The sequence below is a fragment of the Leucoraja erinacea genome, chromosome 1 (genome assembly GCF_028641065.1).
Source record: "Leucoraja erinacea ecotype New England chromosome 1, Leri_hhj_1, whole genome shotgun sequence".
Lineage (NCBI taxonomy): Eukaryota > Metazoa > Chordata > Chondrichthyes > Rajiformes > Rajidae > Leucoraja > Leucoraja erinaceus.
This window is the reverse complement of record NC_073377.1, coordinates 34,156,914-34,175,090: the sequence shown is the minus strand read 5'-3', so window position 1 is coordinate 34,175,090 and position 18,177 is coordinate 34,156,914. Positions and strand designations below refer to the sequence as shown.

Genomic DNA, 18,177 nt, shown 5'->3' with positions numbered 1-18,177 from the left:
GAACCCTTTAGCCACAAGGTCCACATCTAACTAAATATAGCCAATGAACTGGTCTCAACTACCCTCTGTGGCAGAGAATTCCACAGATTCACCACTCTCTGTGTGAAAAATGTTTTTCTCATCTCGGTCCTAAAAGATTTCCCCCTTATCCTTAAACTGTGACCCCTAGTTCTGGACTTCCCCAACATCGGGAATAATCTTCCTGCATCTAGCCTGTCCAACCCCTTAACAAAGCACACACTCCAAAATCCTGTACTTCCAGCAGCGGAAGCCCGCAGGAACTGGAGGACAGAGATGTGTGGTGCGACCGTCACTGTTCCCGTTGGAAAACAGCAACACTGCGTCGCTAATGTTTTCAATGATGATGAAATGACTTGAGGGCCTGAGCTATAGAGCGAAGTTGAGCTCTATTCCTTAGAGTGCAGAAAGGATGAAGGGCTGCTCTTATAGAGGTGTACAGAATTATGAGAGAAATAGAGATTGGGTAGACGCCCAGAGTAGGAGAATCACGAACCGGAGATTATAGGTTTAAGGTGAGAGGGGAAAGAATATGGGGGGTAACTTTCTCACAGAAAAGGTGGTGGATGCATGGAAGGAAGTTGTTGAGGCAGACATTAAGAAAGAGGCGTTTAAGAAACATCTAGACAGGTGCATCGGTAGGACAGGTTTTGAGGGATATCGGCCAAACGCAGGCAAGTGGGACTAGTGTAGATGGGACAGACTTGTTGGTGTGGGCGATTTGAGCAGAGGGCTTGTTTCAATGCTGTATGACTATGTCTCTATGACATAGTTCTCAGGAGAGTATGGAGCCGGAGAATGATAATGGGTCACTATGGGAGGATTTGCAAACTCATCCCAATGAAAATAACGGTCCTATATAAGACATCTTATATACTCACAAACATTACTGACTTCAAAGGGTCTAAGGTAAATATTCATGCATTGTTGTAATTCAACCCTGCCACACAGTCCTCAACAATCTACTGTGACTTCTCTCTTGACCATTGACATTTGGATCCCTTAATTCATTTTACTGGGAAACATAACACTGAATTTCAAATAAATCTATTTCACAGATAGTTACCACATTTTTCTTATAAGCATAATTTGTTCCAAAATAATGTACTATTTATCAAACTCTCTTTTGTAACAGATACATATATAAATTTCTACTTGAATGCCTGATATTGCTGTTCTTGTGCAGTGTAGAATCTAAACACAATGTATGGGAGAATGCAACACACATTAGAGGTACTTTTGAAGTGCGCCTAATGTCGAGTGTAAATCTTGCACTTGCAATGAAAAATTACTGCGGTATAACTTTACTACTATAATCATTCTTAGGACAGACAACTAAGCACATTCTCATGCTGATCTTGGAAGCAATTAAAATTAAATCAATACAAAATTAAATCAATATGAAAGTCGTGCAATGATTAAACTATTGCCAAAATGAATTTGTGAAACATTTTCCTCATTTGGAAAGATATTACAATAAATACAGAACAATAACAACTTGATATCCCAAAAGGTCAGAAGCCAAAATAAAGATATTAGCAAATTTATAAATGCCATATCAAAAGAAACAAGAAACGACTTGCTCATAATTTGAATTACTTGGAATTATTTTTACGTTCAACTATTGCATCTATTAAAAGTGCCCATTGGACATATCTGCTTCCAAAAGATAACTTTGAATGTTCTGTATGCATTATTTTGGTAAATGAAAACTATTTATCTGTATTGACTTTGGAGCATTATAAATCAATGCCATAATGTTGATAAATACAAATAAAAATTATGTTGAGGTTTATACCAATTGTACTGTCAAATGGCCCAATTATTTTGGGACCAAGTTTCTTTCTATTGAGTCAAAAGGTGGTAGGGCAATTTCAAGGAGCTATCTATGTTAATGCTGGTGTTTAAGAAAGAACTGCAGATGCTGGAAAAATCAAAGGTAGACAAAAATGCTGGAGAAACTCGGCGGGTGAGGCAGCATCTATGGAACGAAGGAATAGGTGACGTTGTGTTAATGCTGGGGCCACTGAAATCAAGCAGTTGAGTTGAAATATGAGAATGTATTCAAGGGCAGATGGGGCTTGTCAGCCTGCAAAGGCAGCCCATCTAGGAAAGGGAAAACTCTGATTTAAAACCTCCACTGCCTCGTGGCCATATCCAGTTATGGAAAGGGCTCCAGGAGTAAACCTCAAGAAAATCCAGAGCCCCTAAGGCAGTTCGTCGTTGTCTACAACCTCGCTCTGGCAGCTCCTGCGACGGCACTGGTGCCAAACTGTAACGGCCCTGCTGTTCCTTTGGATCGATCAGCGACGTGGAGAGGAGGGACATGCTGCATGGGCAACAGCCCGTCCTCCATATGACATCGCCCACTCTTGCATCCGACTACACATCACCTGCAAACCTCCACCTACAATCTGGAGAGGACACTCCAGCTTCGCCTGCGGCATCGACACAACACGGGGAGCAACAGTTACCGGTTATGTCATCGCTAGATTGGCGTAAAGCGAGGCACCAGGGGTTGCTCCCGACAGTGGGAGGGATTTTCGGATCTGACTGGACAGCTACCGGCCGCTTCAAGCTGGGCAGCCCCCCCGCCAATAAGGTGCTGTCCCGCCACAGTCTGCTATCCTCACTGGGTGCACGGGGATTAGGAACCATCTGAACAGCAGATGGCAACCTTCACACCAACCAACACAAGAACACATCCAGAGAGACCAGCTCTAAAACTGGGAACTTGGAATGTCCGGACAATGATGACCGGCCTCTCTGAAAACCTACAGGACATCAGCGATTGCAGGAAAACAGCTGTCATAAACGCCGAGCTGAAGAGACTCAACGTAGACAGAGCCACTCTTCTGGAAACAAGGCTGGCAGACTCGGGCTCACTGAAGGAGAAGGAGAACATGTTTTACTGGCAGGGGAAGGACTCTGACAAGCCCAGAGAGCATGGAGTAGACTTCACAATAATGAACAGCCTGCTGAACACGGTGGAACCGGGCAGTAATGGCTCAGAGAGACTCTTGTCAGCGTGTATGCCCCGACACTGTCCTCCACATCAGACACAAAGGACGAGTTCTATGAGAACCTCGCATGCATCATCAGCAGCATCCCAAGGGTTGAGCGACTCCTGAGCGACTTCAACGCCAGAGCGGGCGCAGACCACGACTCGTGGTCTTCCTGCCTTGGGCAGTTTGGTGTGGGCAAAATGAATGATAACGGAGAGCGACTGCTTGAGCTGTGAACTTACCATGACCTGTGCATCGCCAACTTGTACTTCCAGACAAAGCCCCAGCACAAGGTTTCCTGGAGACACCCAGGCTCAAAGCATTGGCATCGACTGGATCTGATCCTAGTCAGACATGCCGCCATCAAGAACGTTCTCCACACACGCTCCTACCACAGTTCAGACTGCGACACAGACCACTCCTTGGTGTGTTGCAAGATCAGGCTGCAGCCAAAGAGGTTTTACCGTACCAAGAAGCAGGGGGAACCCCCGCATCGATGTCAGCAAGATGTCCCGTCCAGATCTCGTGCAACAGTTCCTAGAGGCTTTTGAGAGAGAACTTGGCACCTTGTGTCCTGGAGACTCTGCAACAGAGAAGTGGGAAATTCTGTGTGACACCATGCACCGCACAGCCTTGGCCAGTACCGCACAGCCTTGGCCAGCACCGCACAGCCTTGGCCAGCACCGCACAGTCTTGGCCAGCTTTGGGAAGAAGGCCTCAAAGACGCACAACTGGTTTGAGGACAAGTTGACCGTGATGATTCCTGTCATCGAAGCCCTAGCCGAGTACAAGTAGTCAGCCAATGAGAAGAACCTGCAGATCCTCAGGGCTGCCAGGAGCAAGGTTCAGCAGACTGCCAGGCGTTGCACCAATGACTACTGGACACAGCTTAGTGAGGACATCCAGACGGCCGCCATAACAGGGAACATCAGGGGATTGTACGATGGCATTAAGAAGGCACCAGGGCCAATCCAGAGTAAGACAGCTCCTCTCAAATCCTCCACTGAGAAAGTAATCACAGACAAATTCCAGCAGATGGAGAGATGGGTGGAACACTACTCCGGCCTCTACTCGACAGAGAACACTGTGTCCCCCTCAGCCCTTGACACCATCGAGTGCCTGCCGACCATGGATGAGTTAGACAGGGAGCCGACGGTAGAAGAGGTCAGCAAGGCCATTGACAGCCTGGCATCAGGCAAGGCCCCAGGCAGCGACGGGATTCCCCCTGACCTGATCAAGCATTGCAAAAGTACCTAACTACTTCCTTTGTATGAAGTCCTCTGCCAGTGCTGGCAAGAAGGAGCTGTACCGCAGGACATGGGGGATGCCACAATCATTACCCACGACAAGATCAAGGGCAAGAGAAGCGACTGCAACAACTACGGAGGCATCTCCTTGCTCAACATCGTCAGCAAGGTCTTTGCTCGGGTCATCTTGATGCGCCTGCAGAAGCTGGCAGAACCTGTCTACCCAGAGTCACAGTGCGGTTTCCGAGCTGGAAGGTCAACAGTAGACATGGTCTTCTCCCTTCGCCAGCTCCAGGAGAAATGCAGAGAATAGCGGATGCCCCTGTATGTTGCTTTCATTGACCTCACCAAGGCGTTCAACCTCGTCAGCAGAGATGGCCTATTTAAGGCTCTGCCAAAGATCGGCGGCCCACCAAAACTGCAGAACATGATAGAATCCTCCCACATCAACATGAAGGGGACAGTGCAGTTCAATGGAAGTTTCTCGGAGCCCTTCGACATCCGCAGTGGCGTCAAACAAGGCTGCGTACTCACTCCCACTCTCTTTGGGCTTTTCTTTGCTCTGCTCCCGCAACGTGTCTTCGGCACCGCAACAGAGGAGATCTACCCGTGTACTGGATCAGATGGCAGGCTCTTTAACCTCGCCCGCCTCAGATCATAGAGTAAAGTACATGAAGCTCTCATCAGAGACATGTTGTTTGCTGACGACGCCGCTGTTGTGTCCCACACCCAGCAGGAACTACAGTCACTGATGGACCGCTTCTATCGGGCTTGCAAGGACTTTGGGCTGACCATCACCCTGAAGAAGATGAATAACCTGGGGCAGGAAACAGAGGCGCCGCTTGTCATCACCATCGACGACTACGAACTCCATGCCGTCCATCAGTTCACGTACCTCGGCTCCACCATCACCGACAACCTCTCCTTGGACACAGAGATTGACAAAAGGATTGTGAAGGCAGCTACAACTCTCGCTTGCCTCATAACTCGAGTGTGGATCAACCCAAAGCTGACAATGAAGACAAAGATAGCAGTCTATAATGCCTGTGTCATCAGCACGCTGCTGTACGGCAGTGAGACATGGACTACATATGCCGGGCAGGAGAGGAGACTCAACACCTTCCACCTGTGAAGCTTCCACCATATCTTGGGCATATCCTGGCAAGACAGAGTGTCCAACGCTGAGATCCTGTCTCGCGCTGGCCTTCTCAGTATGTACACTCTACTCAGGCAACGCAGACTGCGGTGGCTGGACTATGTCCACCACATGGAGGATAGCCGTATTCCAAAAGACATCCTCGATGGAGAGCTGACATCTGGGAGGAGAACCATCGGCCGCCCCCAGCTACGTTATGAGGATGTCTGCAAGAGAGATATGAAGGCGCTCGACATCGATGCGGAGACCTGGGAGAGCCTTGCAGCTGACCGCACAAGGTGGAGAGGTACCCTAAACCAACATCTCAAAATGGGGGAAGAGAAACTGACGAACGCAGCGGCAGACAAGCGGGCACGCAGAAAGGAGCGCGGCAACTTCAACCAACCAGAGACCACACACAAATGTGACCTTTGCCACAGAGACTGTCACTCCCGCATTGGTCGCTTCAGCCACAAGCGATGCTGCTCCAGCCGAGGTTTGGAGCAAGCAGCCAACAACTAGGATGCATCACCCATGGTCAGTCATGACCAAGGAGGGCCTATGAATACAAGGGCTCTGGAACTCTTGTGTAAATACATCTGCCGTAACTAAGGCAGGAATGATGTAAATGACTAACATGGTGGTGGAATACAGATTTGATGACAAATTATTGACCTACAGTTTCGCTCTGTATCCCTCTCAGCATCCACTCACTGGCGCATTGTATGTTGCCAGCATTTTTTGTTTTTAGCTATCCCGAACCTGAAGTATTTCGTCAGCTTAATTCAGCCATACATATTAATATTAATTCCACTTCACACTTCATCACATGTTGGATCTTTCCTATTAAATCCCACCTCCACATCTCCAGTTTGGCCTGCCAAAATGATGAGATGGGAGGCTTGTACATATTTACTAGGCCACTGCTACTTCATGATTATTCAGCACTGGAATTAAGTAATCTCTGTCATCTGTCAACCTCTTACCAATGTGGTGAGCTACAGAACATTCCTTCAAATATTGAGCAGCAATTCACTCACTGGACCAGCCATGGATATACGACTACTGCCCCCCAATGAGCAGTGAAGCTTTTACTATCGACATTGACTAAGCACCCTACAAATATCTAGTAACCTTTGTTGAGAGCTTTCTCTTTTCTGATGCTGCTGCTGTTACACATCACTTAACCATATAACCATATAACCATATAACAATTACAGCACGGAAACAGGCCATCTCGACCCTTCTAGTCCCTGCCGAACACGTATTCTCCCCTAGTCCCATATACCTGCGCTCAGATCACTTAAGCAGGGTCCCTGGTGCCCAACAGCTTTGATGTTATCATGTTGGATAAGCAGTCAGTCATAATAAAGAATTGTCAAGAAAGGAAAGGAAGAAGCAATGTCTCATTTACTTACAGAACATTATACAGTATTGGCAAAGATCGGAACATACACATTTGACGAAAGTGATAGACGGCCATAAACCTTTAAGTATTCAAACATGTTTTAAAAGTTCTGCAATTTTTTAATTACTTGTTATAATACGCAATCAAAAACTACTCTTGTAGGGCCAGACGATTTGCTAAGGTTGCATGAGTTGGCATGCCATCAAAACTAACTTAGACTTAATTTACATTTTTGGAATAATTTACAGCAGTAGATTGTAAATATTTGAATTTCACATCAGTTCAAATGACATTCCTTGATTCTGTTGGCGAACATTGCTATTAAAGCAGCCGAACTAAATTGTAGACAGTCATTTGGGGGATTTCCAGATTAAACAACACATGGCAACCAAGAGTTTGCTCTCGGTTTTATGATTACCGAGATTAAGCACCAATGACCAGAAATTCCGCCCTTCATGCGATGGAACAGGACTGTTTGATCTAGTTACCACATCACAGTTCTGCCTGTTCACGACAGTCCTCCTCTGTACTGATGAATAGAATTGACCTAAGAGGTGAGCTTTCTGCTGCCTGACCTGCTGAAACTTTCGATTTTTTTTTTTGGGCTTTCAGCAATTACAGGTTTAGATTTAAAACATCCAGTTTGGGTGAACCCTGGCCATTGGGAGTAGGTAACCTGGCATTACAAATGTCTGATCCCTCCCTCCTGAAGACAGCTTCACAAGATAGTTGTCGGCCAACCGGGGACTATGGCTGAGGGCTCTTAGATGTACCAATTAGAATAGATGAGGCTACTTTCTTATGGTAAGGCAAGTGGATGAGGTGGGAGATAGGGGGAATATCGTGAAGTTTTCTATTTGGGTGGAGATGGTCATTTGTAATTCGTTAGTCACTGTAATTTTTCATATTTCCAATGAAACTCCATTACACTGCTGACAAAAGGAAGTACAGATGATGGTTTACCAAAAAAAGACTCAAAGTGCTGGCATAGCTCAATGGGACAGACGATAGGCGATGTTGCAGGTTGGGACTATTTTTGTTCTGGTAATCTACCATGCCTGAGACTTTGGTAATTTGAGATCAGCAGAGTTTCTAGACTATAATTATAAAACAAAAATATTTGAGCACTTTGTTTCAGATGCTATAAAGTAGAATAATTAATTTGACAATGAACCCCGTAAGTTTCAATAAATAGCGGAAACTGGGGCTCCAGTGAGTGGATGGCAAATGTGGTAATAGGATCCCAGCAAGTAGATTGGGAATGTGGGAATGGGATCCCAGTGAGTGGATTGGGAATGTTGTAATGGGATCCCAGTGAGTGGATTGGGAATGTGGGAACGGGGCCTCAGTGAATGGATGGGGAATGCATTAATGGGGCCCCAATGAGTGGATTGGGAATGTGGGAAAGGGGCTCCAGTGAATGAAAGAGAGCATGAGAACTAAGAGCCCTGGGAGTGGAAAGGAAAGTAGGGCAAACATCATCAGGTGAGCCAAGTGCTGAACCTTGAGATTTCCAGATGGTGGAATATTGGATTGCTGGAGTCTTACTACACATTACAGCACAGAAGGAGGCCATTGCGCCTTTCAAGGCTATTCTATTTCTATTTCCCTGCAGCCATTCAACGTATTCTGTCTAACATGGCCTGTGATTATTTTGCCACATCACCAGTGAGGGGAAATATACAGTGGACAACTAATCTACCTACCAGCCAAGTGGGTGGAAATCTGTACATCAGGATTAAAGCCACGTAATCACAGGGGGAACATGCAAAACGTGCACCGCTGGGGATAGGGATAAAACTGCACCAACTCTGGCTCCTTCACACCAGGAGAATTACTATGGCGTTCCTTTGGCTGGGGGGGTTGGGGAGAGATGGTGGTGGAATTGCTGGGGAGTGTTGAAGTGGTGTCAGCATAGTCTTCCTTTCGATGAAGATAATTAGCAGCGGGTCAGGCAGCATCCCTGGGGAATATGGATAGGTGATGTTTCGATTTGGAACGTTTCTTCAGACGGATTGCAGGGGTCTGAAGAATGGGTTGAGATCCGAAACGTTACTTATCCATGTTCTCCAGCGATGCTGCCTGACCCGCCGAATTACTCCAGGATTTTGTGTCTTTTATCAGGGGGAGTTGCATGTTTGAACTAAGGATCGACATCAAGATGCTGATAGGGGTGGCAGCAAATGGGGTAGGGTGAGGGGGAAGGAGCAGATAGTTCTCTGTGGCTGGTTGAAGAATTAACTAATTCAATGTAGCTTTGGGGAGCTGGGTGAGTGGCCAGCAGATTTTTGTTTGCCCTTTACCAACAGGACTCCATTTTTGGTTCAGCAGGATTCGGATGATCATGTCCTGGGAATGCTCCCCAGGTTGATGTGGTTCAATATGCAGTGATATCATCCTCTGTATCCTTGGCAAGGAAGTCATATCAGGGTACTAAGACGACTCATTAAAAAAATCTCGTCAGATATTGCAGTGTTCTGATTGTAAAATTGAACCTTGGCATTAAAATTAGTCCGGTTTTAAATTAAATCTCTAAACTTAATTAAGTTCAAAATGGGCTACACTTCACTTTCCCCTAGGTTTTTCTGCATCCGACAGCTTTTCCGGGGTAGATAGACAAACCCAGTCGGTACAGTGATCAACTGCAGAGTCATAAAAAAAGGCGAATAATATGCAGTGAAATAAAATGAAAGACAATAAAATGAAAGAAAGATTTGAGTTCAAGTTTGGTATTTTTGTTGCGACATTTGGAAAGTATGAGTGATAGTAGAGCTAGACAAAGTGTTAATACTAACGACCTGCGTATTGCTGCACTCCAGCGTATGCTTGCTGCAATGGATCAGCTGCAGTCGGGCTTTGTGCTGCCAAAACAAAACAGGAAAAAAAAGATTAAAATCTCAAGTAAGATTTGCAATACTATAATTTGCAACATTTTAGTTCCTAACCCAAAATCCACAAGATTACTGAAAGCCTCACTTTAGCCATCTTGCAAAGGTAAGTGTCCCAGTAAAAAATACTTTTGCTTGCATTCGGCATACAACACCTCAGCTCATGTGCCTTTCTTGCCAGCTTAGAGACTGTTCAGAGGCATTCACACTGAAGTTATCAGTGGCAGAGCCACAGACAGATGGAAAGGGTCATGCTCTTTAACATTTAACAAAAGGCTCTTCAGATTTATGATTGGATTCAGATCTGCACAGCAGATCCAAAAGTTGATGTGGAGACTTTACAAAATCTGGTATATGTTCCTTTTTAGTGCAGAATAGAAATAAGAGTATCTTACGTCCTTATAACCCAACAGTATGAACATTGATTTCTCCAATTCTAAGTAAATAACAAGAAACCCCCCATCTCCCCCCTGCCCCTTATTTTCTCCCCACTGTCTCAACCTCTAGGACGTTTAGCCTCAGGGAGGACCATATTATTTGTTCCCACCTCAGGAAATTTACCAAATTTCCTCCAAATGGACCCCTACAAGTCCATACCAAAATGCATTCCATTTGGATCTTTAGGGGACGAGCGCTCTTTCCCTGCCCATATCCTCACAACTGGTCCAACCTCTGCTGGGCCAGTGGTCGACAGGTATCAGCTAACTGTGGGGGTGGAAGATTGCAACCCTCACGTGGTCCGCCCTGTTTTGACTAATGCAATCAACTTGACGTGCACAAACAGAAGATCAAATGGAACAAGTTGTCCAACAACTTTAGGCTGTGCACGCCACTCGGAAGAAGAAGAAGCTAACTGTGCACCACTTTACACGAAGGCCTTTGACAGGCCAAGACAAAGACATTCCCAACTGGGAGGCCTGTGGCCTTGGACATAGAGGAGCATGTTTTGACCATCACTAAATACTGGTCAGAATATTTGCATTTACTGATTACTCAATTCTAAAGTCATCCCTCAAATATATAATAGGATTTGAGGAATTATGCAATCAAAATTCTAGCCACAAATGTCCTACATTTTCTATTTATTTGGGAGGGTTTCCATTTCCTTCAGACATAATTGACTCGGTCCAGAGAGTACGATGCATCTTGGGGTGTCCACCTGCTACTGATGGTTGGGGGAAATGATAGGCAGCAGAGTTACTGAGAAAGGTGTTACTAATGGGTGGTAGACTTATCATCAAGATCATCAACAACAATGTCACGTACATTTATAATGCCTTCATCTAAGCAAAGCATCTCAGGATGTTTTATCTCACGGCTATCTCTGATGGATGTCAGAGGATAAACATAGGTGACATAGGTAAACATAGGAAAATAGGTGCAGAAGTAGGCCTTTCGAGCCAGCACCGCCATTCAATATGATCATGGTTGATCATGGCTTTTCCCCCATATCCCTCGATTCCCTTAGCCCTGAGAGCTAAATCTAACATATTTAGTGCAGAATAGATATGTGTAGCTTATATCCTTATAACTCAACAGTATGAACATTGATGAAACTATCTAGGTTATGGGGAGAAGGCAGGAGAATGGGGTTAGGGGGTTAGAAGGGAGAGATAGATCAGTCATGATTGAATGGTGGGGTAGAATTGATGGGCCGAATGGCCTAATTCAGCTCTTATCACTTATGATCTTATGATCTTATGATCTCAGGAGCAAATAAAACTTGACACCGAACCACATAAGCCAATATAAAGATCGATGACCAAAATGTGGTTGAAGTGCTACATCAAGAAGTAGGTGTTTATTCTCATAAACATAGCACTGTTGTGCACGTGCAGATATTAAGTAAGTAACACTCACATTTCAACAGTTTTTTTCACTACGTTCTTTAGTGCTCAAACCCATTTAACTTTTTTTGTGCCATTTTTCAACTGATAGTGGGAGTTAAACAATTAAAAACTCGTAAAGCCTCTCGAACATCACCTTTGAGATATTAAACTTCTTCCATCTTCATTTGTATGAGGATTTGCATACATTAGGTACAGCCCAAATACAATGTTACATAAAAACTATGTAATTAAAACTTCCACATCTACAAAACCTATCTGTTGGTTTCATTCTTCATTGTGAAGGACACAGCTCAGTTTGTGCTGGGTGGTCAGGAGAAAAAGGTTACATCTCTTTTCAACGTGTAGACTCCTTCACCACGTCTCTGCTGTTGGTAAGTCCTCCTGTGAATTACTGATAACTATGACACATGATGTCAATGAAGAATCGACAGCACTTGATCATTGACCATCAAAGGACTGGAGAGGATCCAGAGAAGACTTATAACCCTGTCCCACGGTGCGAGTTCATTCAAGTGCTCTCCTGAGTTTAAAAAAAAATCAAACTCGTGGTAAGCACGGAGAATGAATGTAGCGGGTACGTCGGAGCTCGGGGACATCTCTTAAGGGCTTGTAACGCTAACGGCAGGTACGCGGGAAGACTTGCTAATGGCAGGTAAGCATGGGAAGACTCGTGAAGTACCGACGAGTGGCCATTACCGTAAATCTCCGAGTTCGAATCAGGGCAAACTCGGGAGAACTCTTGGAATGAACTCGCACCGTGGGACAGGGCTATTATGAGGTTGATGGCAATATTGGAAAATGTTAGTTTTGAGAAAAGAATAGACAGAGTGGGTTTATTTTCTTTGGAGCTGGGGAGGTTGAGGGGAAACTCAGTTGAGGGATCAAATTATGATGGGAAGGACTTACTTTCTTCACAAAGGTGTCAAAATGAGAGACCACAGATTTAAGAAAACAGAAAGATTAAATGACAGGAAAATATTTACATCCAGGAGATAGTTGGGGGTCTGAAAAGTGACAGAGGCACCAAATGTTATCATGTTCAAAAGCACAAGTATGTGTTATTGAAGGAGCTGCCACCTGCAAGACTAGTGATCTTATGATGGAAGTTGGAAGATACAGACTTGATGGGCTGAATGGTCTCCTTGAATATTGTAATTCTATGATAATCTAGTGCAATCAATGGTTCCTCCCAATAATCATGTATGGCATCTGATACGATCATCAACTGCAAAATATCCATCATGAACTTTGGCATTGTGTTCCGTCTGCTTTACTAATTTTGGGCACACAATGGTACAAAGTTCTCATTCACTAAATCCAAATGTATGCTGAATATTATGTGCCCATTGGTATCTTTGGGTTTCTCTGGCAGTTGGAACCTGGTAGTGAAAGAAGAAATCTAAGTGGTCTGGAGCAGTAGTGGCCTATTCCTGCTGCTCCAGACCAGGAATAGTGGTAGAGCTGCTGCCTTACAGTGCCAGAGAACCCGGGTTCGATCCCGACTAAGGGTGCTGTCTGTGCGGATTTTGTATGTTATACCCTTGACCTCATGGGTTTTCTTGGGTCCTCCAGTTTCCTCCCACACTCCACAGCCGCACAGGTTTGAGGGTTAATTAGTTTTGGTGAAATTGTAAATTGTCCCTAGTGTGTAGGATGGCTTTAGTGTACAACGATGGATGTACATGGAGTGGGAAAGAAAGTTAATATTTAAAGCCAATGATCCTTCATCAAGACTGGATCATTGACCTGAATCTTTAACCTTGTTTCTCTTTCTCAGATGTTGCCTAACCTGATAAGAATTTCTTGCATTCTTTCATCTAGTCGCTCCATCTGGAGATGCAAGAAACTGCAGCTGCTGAAATTTTAAGCCAAATACTTGTAGCAACTCAACGGGTCAGGCAGCATCTGTGGAGGGAATGGACAGATGCCGTTTCAGGCTGCACCATGTGATGCAACAAAACTACTTCTGCTGTGTAAGGGGATGCATCACAAAATACAGTGATGATTTGAATGGATGATAATTTATTTAATTATAGACCTGTTAGTTTGACGTCAGTGGTGGGCAAATTAATGGAAAGAATACTTAGAGATAATATATATAAGCATCTGGATAAACAGGGTCTGATTAGGAACAGTCAACATGGATTTGTGCCTGGAAGGTCATGTTTGACTAATCTTCTCGAATTTTTTGAAGATGTTATACAGAGAAAGGTTGAACAAGTTAGGGCTTTATTCTTTGGAGCGCAGAAGGTTAAGGGGGGACTTGATAGAGGTTTTTAAAATGATGAGAGGGATAGACAGAGTTGACGTGGAAAAGCTTTTCCCACTGAGAGTAGGGAAGATTCAAACAAGGGGACATGACTTGAGAATTAAGGGACTGAAGTTTAGGGGTAACATGAGGGGGAACGTCTTTACTCAGAGAGTGGTGGCTGTGTGGAATGAGCTTCCAGTGAAGGTGGTGGAGGCAGGTTCGTTTTTATCATTTAAAAATAAATTGGATAGTTATATGGACGGGAAGGGAATGGAAGGTTATGGTCTGAGTGCAGGTATATGGGACTAGGGGAGAATATGTGTTCGGCACGGACTAGAAGGGTCGAGATGGCCTGTTTCCGTGCTGTAATTGTTATATGGTTATATGGTTATAATTGAATCAGAATTTATGAACTCAATTGCTTTAACTCAGAACTTTAACTCTTGTTCCTCTGTACACTTCTGATTGCTCTCATAGAATTAGGGATCACAGTAGTTTTTAAAAAGGCCTCACTCACCTAAGGTGGGTGAGGCAAGTTCTTTCCTGCAAGTCTTTTAAAGAGACAGATGAGTGATAAGCAGATGGGTTAAAGATGTATGGGGTTAGCAGAGAATGGGAGTTGATGTTGCAGTCAGATTAACCATGATCTTATTGATGGAACAGGCACGTGGGCCAATAGTTCTACTCTTGCTCCCAAATTGTATGTTTGAATCACAAATGTTATCTTGTGAGTCAACAATTTGTGCAGTGATGCTTATGCTTTGCTTAATGTTGGTTATCCATTTTTGACTGAAAAACTATCAGGCGTTGATGTCAACCTAATTAGAAGGTTGTTGGATTGGAACAATCCAAGGTGATTATTCATTGTTGAGTACTCTTATATGCCTTTAATTGAGGCTGTTGGAAAGCATGTGACATGTCGAGGCTACAAAATTCTGTTCTCTCTTTATTGAATGCAAAATATCAGTTGGAAATTAGGGATATTGGTCTACATTTGTCAATGACCATCTTGTCATCTTTGCAGATTTTAATGATGCTATCTGTCCTCGCTATACAAGTGATTGAATTGCCCAGTCAGAACCAATACAAATATACTTGCTTACTGTAGTCACTTTAGCTCTTCCAAGCCTTAACTTGAGATGGTAAAGTGTAGATCTTGCTTAGAAAAAGTAAGGTGGAGCATTTTCCTTCAAGTGAATATTGGTGTCATACCATAAATGTTTCCAAATTCAACATGAAACAGTCTGGGATATTTACCCAGTATTGATAATACAGTCATCTTCTTTATTTCTTCACAACCTGTTTTATTTTTTGATAGCTAGATCTGGTCTATCAAATTTGATCCTTGATTTAGAGCAGTCAGAGGATTTACTGTCCCCAGTTCTCATTCAAATGTAATATACTTTCATAGACAATAGACAATAGGTGCAGGAGTACGCCATTCGGCCCTTCAAGCCAGCACTGTGATTCAATGTGATCATGGCTGATCATCCACATCAGTAGCCCGTTCCTGCCTTCTCCCCATATCCGCTATTTTTAAGAGCCCCATCTAGTTCCCTTTTGAAAGTATCCAGAGAATCGGCCTCCACCGCCCTCTGAGGCAGAGAATTCCACAGACTCACAACTCTCTGTATGAAAAAGTGTTTCCTCATCTCTGTTCTAAATGGCTTACCTCTTATTCTTAAACTGTGGCCCCTAGTTCTGGACTCCCCCAACATCGGGAACATGTTTCCTGCCTCTAACGTGTCTAAACCCTTAATAATCTTATATGTTTCAATAAGATCCCCTCTCATCCTTCTAAATTCCAGGGTATACAAGCCCAGCCGTTCCATTCTCTCAACATATGACAGTCCCGCCATCCTGGGAATTAACTTTGTAACCCTATGTTGCACTCCCTCAATAGCAAGAATGTCCTTCTTCAAATTTGGAGACAAAACTGCACACAATACTCTACGTGTGGTTGCACCAGGGCCTCTTGTTATGAAGGCCAACATGCCATTCGTTTTCTTCACTGCCTGCTGTACCTGCATGCTTACTTTCATTGACTGATGAACAAGGACCCCCAGATCTTGTTGTACTTCCCCTTTTCACAACTTGACACCATTTAGATAATAATTTGCCTTCCTGTTTTTGCTACCAAATTGGATAACCTCACATTTATCCACATTAAACTGCACCTGTCATGCATCTGCCTATTCACCCAACCTGTCCAAGTCACCCTGCATTCTCGTAGCATCTTCCTCACAGTTCACACTGCCACCCAGCTTTGTGTCATCTGCAAATTTGCTAATGTTACTTTGAATCCCTTCATCTAAAACCAAATCATTGATGTATATTGTAAATAGCTGCGATCCCAGCACCGAGCACCATCATTTTAATATTTTCTCCAATGTAGTTACAGGTGGATGATTCTTTGAGTTTCAGTGCACCATCTTATGGTTGTGTTTACCATATCCTTTATGACATTTTTTTAATAAGCTCGTGAACTTCTACAGACGTTCTATAGATGGGATACTGATGAGATGCATCTCAGCCTGGTAAGGTAACTGCTCTGCTATTGACCATCTGAACCTGCAGGGAGCAGTGAACACAGCCTAGTCCACCACAAGCTCGTTATTTCCTTCCATCCAGTCCATGTTCAAGATGTGTTACACCAGGAAGGATGGAAGCACGGTCAAGAATGTCCGTCACCCTGGCCATTCCGTTTTCTCTTTTCTACCTCCTGGGAGAAGATACAAGAACTTGAAAGCCCAGACTTCCCGCTGAAGAACAGCTTCATCCCTACTGCAGTGAGATTTCTGAACCGATCACTTATTTCCCATTCCTTGCTGCCACATACTGTTACTCTTAACTCTACCTCATTCAGTAACTCTGCTATTGGCCTTCACCACTACTTCAGATTGCACTCCAATCTTTGCACCATTCAACTGTTTTGCACTCGTCGTATTTATTTCTGTATCTATCGTTACCACCTCCTGTTCATTCTTTGAGCTACATGTGAGCAAGGATTTTCATTGCACCCTGGTGTACATAATAATACATTAATCTGAAACGGAATCAGTTGTGTGTTTGCCATTGTCTTGTCTTCCTCTCTGGCAAAATATTGACATGCATCCCCAATATAATTATGACAATCAATTTTGTGCTTGTATTCACATCACCACAATGATGGTTGCTTCCCTTTAAGTTATTCTTCCTTCTCCTAAAGATACTGAAGAACTGGGCTTTGTCTGTTCATGATCTGAATCTCTGCAGGCAGATGTTGCAAATTGTGTGCTTGCTACACCGCTGTTTCCATTGCTTGAAAAATACCAATTGCCTGTTTGCTCTTCAAATTCTTCTCATTGAGCTGCTCCTTTTGCTCCCTTGATTCCAGAAATATTCTGATCCTAGAACGCCTCTTCTGCATCTGTCTGATATTCACAATATTCTGCAGGTTGTCTCCAACATTTCAGCTCGGTTATAATCAAATCTTGAAATGTTTTCTCTTCCAGTTTGGCTGCAACCAACAGTTTTATCATCTTGTACATCTTTTTACCTGCAGGCATGAGCCACATGGCTTCTTCCTGACTGCAACATCATTAGTAGAAAAAAGGTGTTCCATCTTCTCCACATATTCAATCCATACATGAAACTAGTCAAAGAATCTCAAGTACCAGCTGTGTTCACCCAGGCATGCACTATGTCTTGACACCATTAACAATGGAATCACTGACAGACAGAATATGTAGGAAGGAACTGTGGATGCTAGTTTACACATAATGCTGGAGTAACCAAAGGCCAGGCAGCATCTCCGGAGAAAAGGAGCAAGTGTCGTTTCTGGTCGGAATCCTTCTTCAGTAGGGAGGGGAGGGGGTGGGGAGGGGGGATAAACTGGAAGAGTGAAAAGACTAGAACAAATCCTGCTGCACAACTCAGGAGAAAACTAAATTTCATAAAAGACAAGCTACACTCTCCCACCTTCCCATCCTGAGCAACAATTACCAGAATGGCTTTGTTCAATGTTTTCATACATCAAATAATGGAAGGCACAGCTGAGACACCATGTCAGCGTATACTTTTGCATTAATTGTTCTTTTAGTCCTTGGACGTTGTCATCCAAGCGCTGGAGTAGCATCAAAGCATATTTTAAAGTCACTTGATGTCACCTTTGGGGCATCCTGCACAGAATTAGACCAGTTTGGGACATGAGATTTGACTCAAGAGATTTTGCCCGGGCAAATGAATGTGTGGTTGTCAATGGTGCTTCGATGAGGGCAGAATTTCAGGGGATTTTTGCAATGCTCTGAATCTGATTGAAGTTATAGTAGCAAGAAGGTGTAAGACCATGGAGAAGTTTAGAGACATGACATAAAATTTGAAATTGAGTAATTGC

At 43.9% G+C, this 18,177-nt stretch overlaps 1 protein-coding gene across 7 annotated transcripts in view; it reads right to left on the bottom strand.

Moving 5' to 3' along the window:
- The window catches only part of celf4 (CUGBP, Elav-like family member 4), a 1,152,430-nt gene that overhangs the window by 59,334 nt on the left and 1,074,919 nt on the right, over nucleotides 1-18,177 (bottom strand). For 4 of the 7 annotated variants that reach the window (XM_055632378.1, XM_055632399.1, XM_055632384.1 and 1 more), the window contains one exon: nucleotides 9,609-9,674. In XM_055632378.1, coding sequence (XP_055488353.1) covers nucleotides 9,609-9,674 — 66 coding nt within the window. The remainder of the gene's footprint in view (nucleotides 1-9,608; nucleotides 9,675-18,177) is intronic. The other 3 variants (XM_055632405.1, XM_055632423.1, XM_055632391.1) reach the window with 1 other exon arrangement.